Raw genomic sequence first — 12,842 nt, 5'->3', positions numbered from 1 at the left:
TATAATTATACTCTTACTTTATTTCATATATAATTTTATTTAATAACTCCCCCCAGTACAGTCCTACAGACATAGCTCAACAACAGGATTTGAGAATTACAGGAGTGCAAGATTTCCTTCACTTTAAGAACAGTAAGTCAATGTCAACAAGAGACGAACGGTGTCACAATGTCAAGGCACACACAGAAGCACAGTATACACACATCTGCATGCATGCACACACTGACTAAACTGACAGTGGCTCTTGCTTCCTCTAAACCTGCTCACAACACACACACAGTCTAGACAGAAAGATTAACAGTCGGGTGGAGATTTTCTTATTCTTCCTTTCTCCGTTTGCTCCCTCTCTCTCTGTCTCACACACACACACACACACACACACACACACTTTCCTAGACATATACACAAACACGTCTTCTCTCTCTCTCCACTATTTTCTCACTCAGTAAAGTGGAAAGGGTCGCACAGACTTGGATACATGAACACACAGATAAGTACACTTGCACGTTCCGTTACACACTTGTTACCCCCCGCCCCTTGATGTCACTGAGGTCTAAATACTGATGAAGGCTATTCCATCACTTTGGTGTCTTCTGAATGCCATAAAACATGAAAAGGGCTGTGTACTCAGTGACAAGTATGAAAAAAAAAAACAAAAAACATTGATATAAGGATTCCAATGTAGAAGATTATATATGCAACTCAACCATGTTTCAGAATAAATACATCTTCTAGAGAAAACGTACGGCTTTTACTTTAATGACAACTAGAAACACGTTCTTTGACCTTCTTCTTACTTAGGCTTATTGAGGATGTGTGGCTGTCCACATGCATACAAACAAACACACACATACAAACCATGAGGCACTATCATATCTCATCTAACTCACGCCAGCTCCTTCCTGAGAAAGCCTTTGCTCTAAAGAGGAGTCGACCAAACAGTACACCGAACCTCAAACTTCTCAGCTCGTCCTTCATCATCAGCAGTGCTGTTGTCTCCCACCCAACCACACGTCACTTCGAAAGTTTATATTTGGATACACAAGTAACAACAATAAATGATTTTTTTTTAATATTTGGCTTCATATAGACATGTTAAAGATACCTGAATTTCACAAGAAAACAAAACAACAAAAAAGCTACTGATGCTGGCTGCAGCGTGTGTCATGCCAGAAAAGGCTTAATAATATGAGGCTTAATGAAAGTGAAACAGGTAAGATGAAGCTTGGTATTACAGACCATAAGAACTTTAGCTTGGATCAGATATTTTGCATGAAGGCAAACATATTCAAAATGATGTGTTGTGCAGTCAGATGCCAAGCTCGCCAAATGATGCAAAACTATAGCGTGCCAAGATAGTGCTTAAAACTAGCAATGGCATGAGGGAGTAGATGACTGCAGTCTACAGCCCTTCCCCATCCTGACGCAGTGGGGTGCATCCAAAATGCACTCCATATGGGAAAGGGGGTCGGTGTTCGGAAACAGGGGGAAAGGGGACATCCCCACTCCCGCAGTTCTGCTACATGTCCAACAGGAGGTGGTGTGGGGCCTGGTCACACCGCATTGGTGATGATGATGTCCCTGTTCGGCAGATCATCTCTGCCAAGCTCCGGGGTGATACTTTTCAGGAGCCGCTGAGGGAAGCACCCAATAGAAGAAGAGATTTTAACATCATAATATATCACCCTTAAGGATTCTTAAGTCTTCATTTGTGCAATATGTTTGCTTACTATTATCTCATTCATTTTAGTTTAATTGATTTAATTGTGTGTGTGTGTGTGTGTGTGTGTGTGTGTGTATATATATATAAATTAAATTTTTTTTTTTATTCCTGGCTGTGGGGTGTGTGTAAAAGCCAGGTCTTTGCTGCATTTCACTCTGACCTCCCCTGCCAATGTCTATCTGCGCCTCTGGATGGGCACCAGGGCGGGCAAACAGCCCTAAAGTTGCCCAGACAAGCTGCTGCTGACAGAGCCGCTCAGTGCCCTTGTGCCGCTAATACAACAGCAAACATTGGGATTTAACCGGCTGACAGGTTCATCAAAGGCAGGACAGTAGCCTAGTGGGTAACACACTCGCCTATGAACCAGAAGGCCCAGGTTCAAATCCCGCTTACTACCATTGTGTCCCTGAGGAAGACACTTAACCCTAAATTGCTCCAGGGTGGGACTGTCTCTGTAAATACTGATTGTAAGTCGCTCTGGATAAGGGCGTCTGATAAATGCTGTAAATGTAATGTAAATGTAAACACGTGGGGCAAGAATGTGGGACAGTGGTGAGAGACGAGGTGTCAAAGTACTAACTACTAGTCTATTTCGCTCTGCACATGAGGGTTTGAATCTCAGTCCTGTCATTTTGGGTTATAGAAACCAATTTTATGACCTATGACTGACCTACCTTGCAGGTTTAAATATTACTCTTTCTTCATGCTGCTAACGGCTGTACATGCATTTCTTGCAATTTCAATTTTTTCGGTATATTTTGTAGTTCTTCTATTTTTGTCTTTGCAATATGTGAAAGTATCCTCTTTCACATATTGCAAAGACAAAAATCCTTAATATAATATAAGTCCTTAATATAAATTTGAATCTGTGTTTATATGTGGAAGTGACTTGGTCATAATCTAATCTCCCAATGTTCCTGGCTTTGCACATGGTCCTGGGTGGCCATGTGCCCTCTCCCCTTGTTGCCCTCACCTGTTTAAAGGTCCCTTTGGTAGTGAGCAGGTGGTATACCATGTAGGAGGGGACACAGATGAAAGAGGAGACGCCGATGCAGTAGCCAAGCACAGTGGTCCAGAATGGGTACTGGTAGTCAAACAACTTCACCTCCGGCGGAAACGCCAGGAAACTGCCGATGATAAACTGGTCCGATACACACACACACACAAAACAAAACAACCAAAAATACATCCATTTGTATTTATTTATTAATTTTCTTCATTATGCTTTCTGATCTTTAATCTCCCCATCATTGTGGCATGCCGGGAGTGTGCCGCTGTGCGTCACTATGGGGTATACAGGTCAAGCATATGAGCCTCTTGTTTGACTCACCAGCAAGAAGCAAGGGCAGATGGCTACCCAGCAAACTCTCCAAAAGAGGCCCGGGGAGAAGCCGAGCATAAGCTGGACATCTCCACAGAAACGTGATGTTCCTGTACGCACACCGACAAACACAAATATATGTCAAATATCTTGGGTCACAATTCAGCGGGACAAAAAGATATTTAAAAAGCTCTGTGTATACCATAAAACCAGGAAACAGCTATGACTTCCAGGAAGACCACTGTGATGACAGCGGGACCAGTGGCGTACTCCTCAAACAGTTTCACTACAAAAGCTCCGCCCTGCAAGCAGTGCAAATCTGCTTCATGGACACACAGTGTAGACATATTCACAGTAATTTGGTAAATGTATGAGTTTGGACTGCATTGAGAAGAGATGCTCACATAGGTCAATGTTGAAAGAGCGCCCATGTAGCATACGCAAACCAGCCCAAGAACAAACCACTCTCTTCTCTTGACCAGGAGATGGGGGAACTCATCTAACATGGCCGTGATGACTCCTTCCAAACCAGCAAACTGTCCAAGAGCATCAGGTCGTGACAGGGGTATCATGGGTCAAGAGACACAGGGACAGCAAAATAGATCAGAAACAAACAAAAGCTTCGGAGAGAAAGCTTATCAATGGACAGGTTCTCTCCTAACAAATAACCAAGGCATTCACACACACCGGGCTGAGAAAAAGATAGCATCATTACTGCAGCCTGATAAGTACAATGTCATTCCAGGTGGAAGTCATAGGAACGAGCCGAAGACCAACAAAGAGCCGGTTATGAAAACATGGCAGTGAGAGCGGTCGCGGGTAATAACGAAAGGGCCACAGTGTAACCGTTGACAATGCATCCCATGGCATTAGATGCTGATATGCTGAACATGCAAACTGAAAACACTGGTCAATAGGGCTTCATTAAGGCCTTGAAGGTTCATTGAGATGAGTGTGTCCACATGTGTTAAATTGAGGTGCAGTTCATTTGTGCAGTGCTTTCTTCTTTCTTCTCATTGTCTCAAAAGGAGCTAGGGAGACAATGTAGAACGCGAAACTGAAAAGGGAGTGAAAAGGGAAATGGGACTGACCGTGCTGTCCAGTCCTAGCATGATTATCATGAGGAAAAAGATGATGGCAAAGAACGTGGCAGCAGGCATGTTGGCGATGGCCTCGGCATAGATGATAAATAGCAGACTGGGGCCTGCAAGGCAAAAATGGACTTCATAAGCGTTCGTAAGCGTCACAGAAACAGGTCAGGATTTAATGTGCAGACCAAAATCTCTTTCATCTCTTCATGGATTACCATAATCAACTAAAAACAGGACCCTTTCAAAGGCTGAACCAAAACTGGAATGGCTTTGAAAGACTAGAACATTTAAGCCAGCTTGGCGAAATATGCACGTGTTTTCTATTGCATTGGGGGAAAATTTTGTATTTTTTTTGTATAGCACCTGCATCCCGGGCCACAGTTTCCACGCTCTCCTTCCGCATCTCCGCCATGTAGCCAAGAACGGTGAAGATCACGAAGCCTGAGAGGAAACTGGTCAGACAGTTCACCGAGCTGGTCACCAGAGCATCCCTGGGATTCACATGTGAAAGAAGTGTGAGTGTGCAAGAGAGAGGTGTGGGGAGTGAGAGAACAGAAATTAGTGACTGATCATTGTTGAGGTTGTGTTGTGTATTTAATGGTGCTAACTGCCAAAAACAGTATGACCCGCTGGTAGAGTTGGTGCATCAGCAAGTTTGACCAGTTTAAGATACATTTTTACATTAGTTACGCCAACTAATACCAGTTTACTTTGTATTTTTGAGCTGGTCATGATGGTTTAACCATCTACTAGCACTGTGCAGGTTTCTCTGTCAGGGTTAGCACATGCTAACATGAGTATGCTAACATTCCAACAAATTCAGAAAACATTTTCACATTATTTTTTCAGCTAGTAAATTAGCTACCACCAAAAGCAATGGAGCTCTGAAGATTTGCAAAGTGCCATAAAAAAAAAACATGCGTTTTTTGTTTTTGCTCTGTCACAGTGTGGTTTTCTGTGGGTTAATTAATTCGACATTTGCATTGTGATTTACAACAAGATTCTAGACAAGTCCTCACTTGTAGCAGTTGTTGTGAAATGGATTGTAGCTGGCAAAGGCCAGCAGTACACCAAATCCCGGCCCCAAAGAGAAGAAGATTTGTGCAGCCGCATCTATCCAGACCTGACAAGCAAGGAGTCAGGGAAGGGTCGTTTCACAGCACGGTCAGGAAAACAGATACGTTAATAGATCGTGGTGTATTCAGTGACGCGTCTCACTGATGTGGTGAGAAGTTTTCCCCAGTCAGGGTTCAGGTAGTAGACAACTCCCCTCCACGCTCCGGGCAGAGTGGCACCACGGATCAGCAGGATGATGAGCACCAGGTACGGGAACGTGGCCGTTACCCACACTACCTGGAACACGGGACATTCACCACTCAGTACATCGGCAGCAGTAACCGTAGTCCTAATCTGACTGTTCAGACTAGGACCACATACTCATACTCATAACCAGACCACAAACGTCATTTATAATACCTGTCATTATAAATACCTGTCGTATTAATTAACAGACAGTTTAAGATTTTGTTTTTTTATATTGTACATTTCATGACACAAGTGATTAAGCTTCAGAAAAAGAGTGGCTTGAGATAAATCAGTGATGTACTTTCACTTTAGGCTTCTTTGGGGAAATAATAACATTAAAATTTCAAAAGGATTTGACTTTCTGCCAGTGCTATCAGGTGGCATTACACAATCTGATATTTCAGGAAAAGATATGTTGCTTATTGTGTTTTGTACATTTTTTGGGCTGTATTTGGCAGGCAAGAATGCTTCAAATTGGGCTTAAGCTCATGTTCATGTGCAGAACTGTCATCCCTACTAATATATATGTGTAAGATGAAGCTCAAATGTGCTATCCCTCGGTTTCGTCAATATTTCCATAATTCTCTTGAAAAATTAGATTGACTGTTCACTGGTTTTGAAAAACATGCCGCAGTAATCTAGAAAAACAGGCTTGGAGCCTGTCTTTGCAAGGACATCAGTTCATTCAGTGTTATTGCCTCCAGTGTTCACCTTGCCCGATGTCTTAACCCCTTTCCAGATGCTGAAGTAGACCACGGTGAAGATGAAGAGCAGACAGAGGCCCAGCTGCCAGCTCACAGCCCCCAGCTGGTGCAGGCCAGGGGAACGGTGCACCTGCAGGACCTGCCGCCTGAAACAGCGGTGAAAGAAGAACCAGTGGGACAAGTCGAGGAAGAGGCCTTTTTTTTTTTTTTAAACGATGGACAGACGGGTCAGCCAGAGAAACAAATAAGCACAAAAGCCCTGCAGATCTGATGGGGAGAAGATCACAGAGGGTTTATATCTCATAACAGACAGTAGGTTTATACAAATTAGTCTCATGTGGAAAACAGGACATTCTGACGCCAGACAGAGAGGATCTCCATGGTTTGTCTCAGACTTTTAAGCCTCTTCAAAGACCTTGATCTCTCATCTGTGAAACTGGCGATATGCACGTGACCAAGAAACTTCTGCTTGGCCTCACATTCCTTCCATGTCCAGCAGACCTTTCCGCCTCCCCTGAACTCTCTCCTCCACTTCCTCCATCAGCATCCTCATTAGCCCCTGCCTCCCCTCCTTCACCTCCTCCTCTCGCTTCCTGTCTCGCCCCTGCTCACTTACATGCACTTACGTATAGAACTCCTCTGCAGGAGAGATGGAGCTGTTGGTCCAGGAGATGTTCATGTCTGTGGACAGGTAGTGAGTGCAGTTTGCTGTGTTCCAGGCGTTGGTACAGGTGGTCCAGGGCAGGGTGGCACGGAAAGAGGACAGCAGGTAATACAGTGCCCACGCCATGATGGTGTTGTAGTAGAAAGCCACATACAGAGCAATGATGCAAATTGCAAAACCGATGCCTGCCAAGGAGTAGAAGAAAGTGAAGAGAAAGTGGCATCACTCTCGTGGACTTATTCCGTTTCAAGCTCATTCAAGTTAAAAAAAGACACGGAGGATGACATTTAGAGCAACTCGGATTTCACATGAAAAAAAAAATAACTAGCTCCTAAGAAGCTGGCATTTTAATGGTAAATGTGACAATTTCCATAACAGAGTCGCGCAAGTAATGTCTATCAACAAAGCAATGCAATGGCATTCAAGAGGAATCGGCATGGGGTCGCCGAGTTCGAATGATCTGACTTTTGACTGGTTCTCTGGATCCGTCTGACGTACCCTTGAAGATGGGACAGATGTGCTTCCAAATGGAGATGCAGCCACTGCGGTGAAACTGCCCCAGCGCCAGCTCCATGTAGAAGAGTGGCACACCCCCAAACACCGCCATCAGGACATAGGGCAGGAGAAAGGCACCTGATAAGGACGCAGGGGACACAGACAGAAAACACACTCAAATGTTGTCCGCATTATTAACGATGCAGATTACCAAGTGGCATGTTGGACAAATGTTCTCAAAGTGTGTGGAGTGTCACGCCCTCCCTCCAGGGACCTTGAAAGCTGATGCCGAATCTTTAAAAAAGTTTAAAGTTGACATTGCCTTGCAGTGTTCTAAAAGCAGGGGAATGAAAGAACAAGTTCTTGAGAATGACTTATGCAATATCTGTTCTCATTCTGACTGGTTTCTGACGTGTCAGATACTTATTCAATTACACTACTTCTGGAATAATAAACCACTGAAAAGAACTAACGATATAAAGTACTGTGACCTATCCAGATGTATTTTCAGGCTTTTGATCATTTAAATTTTCTTGTGCTGTCTCATTTGATTAAGGCCTCAAAGAACAACCAGACTCTAAGAAGAACTTATCTAAGCAAAACTCTTCCAGCAGTCACACCATGACAGGAGAAATTCTCCTCCAGTCCATACAAGCCTGCGTTTGATTAAGAACATATCTGTGTATTTTTGGCATTAAAGCAAATACAGCGGTTGACTGAGGAGCTGTGTGACAGGTTATTAAACAACAAGAGATTGCAGTCGCACTCGTGAACACCACAATTAATAGTGGCGGTTGTATCTAGTGTCTTCTCTTTTCATCTCCCCCCCCCCCTTCTGCTCATGCAACGAAACAGGAAATTGAATGGGTTTTATTATTGCAAATTCAATAAAAGGAATCCACACTTTGTTGGAAGCAGACGTGAGTATGGTATAGTTAAAAGAAAAGGGGTCAGAGACAACAGTGGAGTTATAAACACCATATGTCAATCCGCCCACTTTGCTGTCTTGTATTAAAAATTGAGCATATAGTCCTAGGGCCACTAGGGCTCAGGTAGTAGTGCTGACTTTGTTATTTGTGGGGTTTTATGTGGCTGTCATGTGCAGTGCATGTTCATTGTCATGCAATATGGCCCAGCTCACCTCCTCCGTTCTGGTAGCAGATGTACGGGAAGCGCCAAACGTTGCCCAGGTCCACGGCGTATCCAATCACAGAGAGGAGAAAATCCACCTTCTTGCTCCACGTTTCCCTGGGAAGGTCCAGACTCGTCTGTTGGACCACCAGAGTTTTGAAAGCCCCTGAATAGGTTCCCTTCTCTCCCCCACCTATGGGCCCCTCCTTGGGGCTCTGGGGTGAAGTGCTGGGGTAACCGTTGGAGACCTGACCTGGGCCGGAGTTCATCTTTGGACCCTTGTCGACAGCGCTGTCTGCCATAAGCCGCCCATTCTCTTGAGAGCCTTCGGGTTTGTCTTTCTCCCCATCGGTCTCAGTGCCGCTCATCATCGTCTCTTTCATCTCCATGGCTCCTGCTGCTGTTAGGGACGTGGAGTCGGAGTTGCGGGTGGACTTCTGCTACTGTCTGACGTGGTGCCCATTAGGTGACAAGACGTTTTTGGAAGGTCCAAATGTGCAGGGTCTTACAATCAAAGGCAGAGGTCTGAATCCCACTTTAACAAGCTCAGGTGGAAAAACGTGATGTTGGCTGGAGAACAAGGGGGTAAAAGCTGAGGTCACCCCACAACTCATTTCATTACCTCAAGTTACTCTTAATCACAGGAAAATACGCGTCTGCTGTAACTCAAACCCCTCAGTCCAACATGTAGGCTCACGCAGCTCAGGAACCCTCGTTTTCTGACACCGTGGGGCCGTGGATAAAGTATCCGCTGTTGCAATCACTGCACCAAGGGGTTAACCCTGCGAACCTCAAAGCGCAATCTGTACAGGCCCCAGCAAAAAATTACAGCCGGGGCGTGTGCCAGGACGCATTTCTTTCATTTCGCCCCGGCACAAAAGTGTTGCCGTTTGCACTGAAACTTATTGCAGCATATCTGCGAGGCATGCAGATAAAAACAGACTGAAGACATGCAAAATGCAAAAATGCAATGTCCTTAAAATTAATCTTTTATACATGGATTTTATACATGTATATTCACAGAGGAACTGTCCTCAGTATTTAGTGTCCGTCTACTTTAAGGAAGTGGACCTCACAGAGACTTCCAGACATGGGAACGCAGAGATTTCAGGATTTACCAAGAATCTCTCGGAAGTCTCTTTAAAATTAAAATCTCAGATCTCAGAGATTACATGAAATATTTGAGGAATATTCCAAATCTACTTCCCCAAAAAGGCTCTTGCCACTGTGTAAATATTGGGAATTTTACATTTTGTTAATGAAAAAAAAGACAACACCTTGCTGCTTTTAAAAAAAGGATCTGTTATTAATTATATTTTGGAAGGCTCTGAGCAGCTCTGCCAATAAAACTGAGAGTCCCAGAAGAAAGAAGTCTGTTGGCCAGATCGTGATGATAAAGAAGAATTCTGTTTGTTGACCAATAGTTTAATTAATTAATTAATTAATTAAGTTTTGACTGATCACTAGTTTTGGAAAAAGGTGGATTTTAGTATTTTATCTATTCGTTGCAGGCGGCGTGTGTGTGTTTTTTTTTTTTTTTTCCGTTTTTGCAGTGTTTAGATCTTTAGACTATTTATGTTACAAAGTAAAAACAGATTCTCAAAAATAGAAGAGAAGCACAATTTTTACTCAAAATTCAGACAGGCAAATGAACGAAAATGTAATTCCCGTCGTTAAAAACCGCTTAACCCCCAGTGGCTCGTGCATGGACGCGGGGCCAGGCAATTATCCCAGATTAGGCGGTTGTGAATGATGGGCTGCCCGTCGTCACGGTGGAACGGGGATGCGAGACAGCCAGGCTGATGCCAGGGTTCTCCATCAGAGCCTCAGCAGCAACAGGTGGCCACACCACCGCACTACAGCAGCCCCGGGGCTATTGAACAGGCTGGCAGGTGGCACCATGCCCTATATCTACATAAAACTTGTAATTATGAAATATGCTGGTAAAGCTTGCAAACCCCTGAACTTGGAGAAGCACAGTGGTCGCATCTGCTTTTACGCTCTTTTAAACCATTTAAAAGTTTGCTGATCTCAGCAGATCTGGTTGGATGCCTTGCAGTCTTTGCAATTGCAATTTTCTTTTACACAGTAACGTCAACATGTTTTACACGTCAACATCATGCACATGTACATGCATCCATCTGCTGACACACACACACACACACACACACACACAAAATCAAAAAACAAAAACTTGCACTCACCATACACAGTGCAATGCAACTCTGTCATGCAGCAGTTGAGGAGTTATGTGGGGGTCTGCGACACAGTGGTACTCACCAATGTTCCTCTCAGGCAAGGACTCAGACACTCCCCCATACCCCTTTCTGGAGTTTCATGCTCGCTCGTACACACACTCCCTCTCTCTCCCCTTCACATTTACATAACCTGTTTCATCACTTCCACTGCGCTGCGCTCTTCCATACGTGGGCTCGGTTCTCCGGCTACTGAGATCAACAGGAAGATTCAGGAACCTGCTGTCTTCCCGTGGTCCTAATGTGAAAATTGAATAACCACGGCATTGTGCCGCTTCCTGGATTTTAGTGGGAATGGCGAGCAGATGCATAACAGGCATACACGAGTAGGCCATTTCATAGCTAGCAACTAAAAAAAAAAGAAATACTAATAAAAGCAATGTCTTATCCCTACAACCACAAATAAGTTCAGAAATGATATTGATCAATTTGCATCTTTTATGCAATCAGTAGTATTGCCAAAGGCATGAATTAAAAAGATATTTGATGGCAGCAACTAGTCACAGAGCCGATTGCTAATGATTCATTATTTTTATATGTTAGAACATCAAATTCCGGTATGGTCTCTGAGGGGTGTTTAAATATATATATTGTAAAATTAAACACTATAAAATAAGTAATCTCCCAGTTGCACCGTTATGCCCTCCAGTGAAAGGTTACGTTCGACTAATTGTGTAAAATGTTAACGCTTTTCCCACTAATGCTTTCTCTTAATAAAAACATCCCCTTCGCTGTAATTATATTAATTCGTTCTGAATATTGGGGCATTTTTTTTTGGCAGGAGTCTCAAAGGAAGTTGACACCCAACCAACAAACTTTCTGAAACAAAACAAAAGATGGCTGACGACACCAGATTAGAAAATATCCTTTCAGGCCAGATTTAGTGTGCAGTAGTATTTAAAACAACCCACAATTAATAATTAATCTAATCACAATCAATAAATCATTTAATATCCGGCCAACTGTTTTAACCAGCTAAGTACATATTCGTGGCTGCTGAATGTGGTTTTTTTTCCGGAATTTCAGACATTAAATTAAGCTGATGCTGGTTGGAATCTGCAGTTCGTTAATAGTAGGATAAGAGAACAGGCTGTGAAAATGGACCCTACACAAACCAAAACGGAAGATCCAGATGAAATAGAGGCGGTGGCCAGATGATCAGGACCAAACAGCACAGCGCCATCTAGCGGACGTGTAGAAGCCCTTCGGACTCGTGTCTCACACTCCTGGCAAAGGCACTAAGCTTAGATTAAGTTCTTTCCAGCCTCCTGAAACACATGTTGCTGAGAAATAAGGAACAGAACGTGGAGGGAAATGGAAAGAATGATACGTGGCCTTGACGGTGACCACCCTGAGCTGACTGGAATTGATCAATTTCTGCAGAACATAATTAGAACGTGGACCGTGGCACATTCATATTGTAAAAAAAGGCAAAGTACACCTGCGGGCAAAAGGTTAATGGTGCCTCTTATCTTTTGTGTTGTTTCTCTATATGTTTGGCGCTGCACCAGGTGAGTTACTGCTCCGCCCGTGGGTCGGTGTAAATCACAACGGCAAAGAGAGGTGTGTCATACCATGAGGGCGCAGAGAGCAGCGGCCGTACTCACCGTTGCACGCTGCCTCCCGAATGGGCCGGACCGGGAGACGCAGAGAAGACCGCCAGACGCACGCAGGGCCGTAAGTCTCCAGCAGCCACGCTTGACTCATGAAGCGTGTGCAGTCAGGCCGACCTTCCCCGACCCTTAACCTTAACTCCTCACCGTATCCATTAGAGGTCCTCTGAGCAGGTACGACACATGCGGCGGACGAGTCAAGTTCGGAGAAGTGTACGATGGCAGATCAACAGAGACTGCACACGCACGCACACAGAGATACTCACGCCGTCCTGTACACACACAGCACGCCGGTGTCTCACACTTGCATCAGGCAGTCATGATTCGTTCCAATCTGTCTCAGCCACTAGGTTAATCCCCGACAAACACCGAGAGGCGAGGTGGGAGGAGGGGAGGAGAAACAAATAAGACAAAGTCTAAAAGAGAAAAAAAAGCCCTTCCAGAAGTGAGAAATTAGGATGTCGATGGAGGACACGGGGCAGGTGGCATTTGCGTGGCATATTCCAGTTCCGAGTCTCACATGTGGCTTTGGACCATTGG

At 44.2% G+C, this 12,842-nt stretch overlaps 1 protein-coding gene across 4 annotated transcripts; it reads right to left on the bottom strand.

The window, feature by feature from the left end:
• On the bottom strand, window positions 1-12,641 carry slc6a4a (solute carrier family 6 member 4a). Of its 4 annotated transcripts, XM_028962352.1 has the most exons (15): window positions 12,569-12,641; window positions 12,297-12,468; window positions 8,445-9,004; window positions 7,307-7,441; window positions 6,771-6,993; window positions 6,152-6,290; window positions 5,354-5,488; window positions 5,155-5,258; window positions 4,499-4,626; window positions 4,136-4,248; window positions 3,449-3,580; window positions 3,247-3,346; window positions 3,054-3,154; window positions 2,697-2,864; window positions 1-1,634 (listed from the first exon to the last, which is right to left on the bottom strand). In XM_028962352.1, the coding sequence occupies exons 3-15, from the start codon at window positions 8,821-8,823 to the stop codon at window positions 1,554-1,556; spliced, it is 1,938 nt and encodes a 645-aa protein (XP_028818185.1). In that variant the 5' UTR covers window positions 8,824-9,004; window positions 12,297-12,468; window positions 12,569-12,641; the 3' UTR covers window positions 1-1,553. The 4 variants fall into 4 exon arrangements, with proteins under 4 accessions (XP_028818185.1, XP_028818184.1, XP_028818183.1 ...); XM_028962351.1 differs by having other exon boundaries at window positions 12,297-12,620; XM_028962350.1 differs by lacking the exons at window positions 12,297-12,468; window positions 12,569-12,641 and adding an exon at window positions 10,639-11,159.
• Between the last annotated feature and the right edge of the window lie 201 nt (window positions 12,642-12,842).

The sequence above is a fragment of the Denticeps clupeoides genome, chromosome 19 (genome assembly GCF_900700375.1).
Source record: "Denticeps clupeoides chromosome 19, fDenClu1.1, whole genome shotgun sequence".
Taxonomy (NCBI): Eukaryota; Metazoa; Chordata; class Actinopteri; order Clupeiformes; family Denticipitidae; genus Denticeps; species Denticeps clupeoides.
The sequence above is the reverse complement of the archived record's forward strand: the minus strand, read 5'-3'. Positions and strand labels throughout refer to the sequence as shown.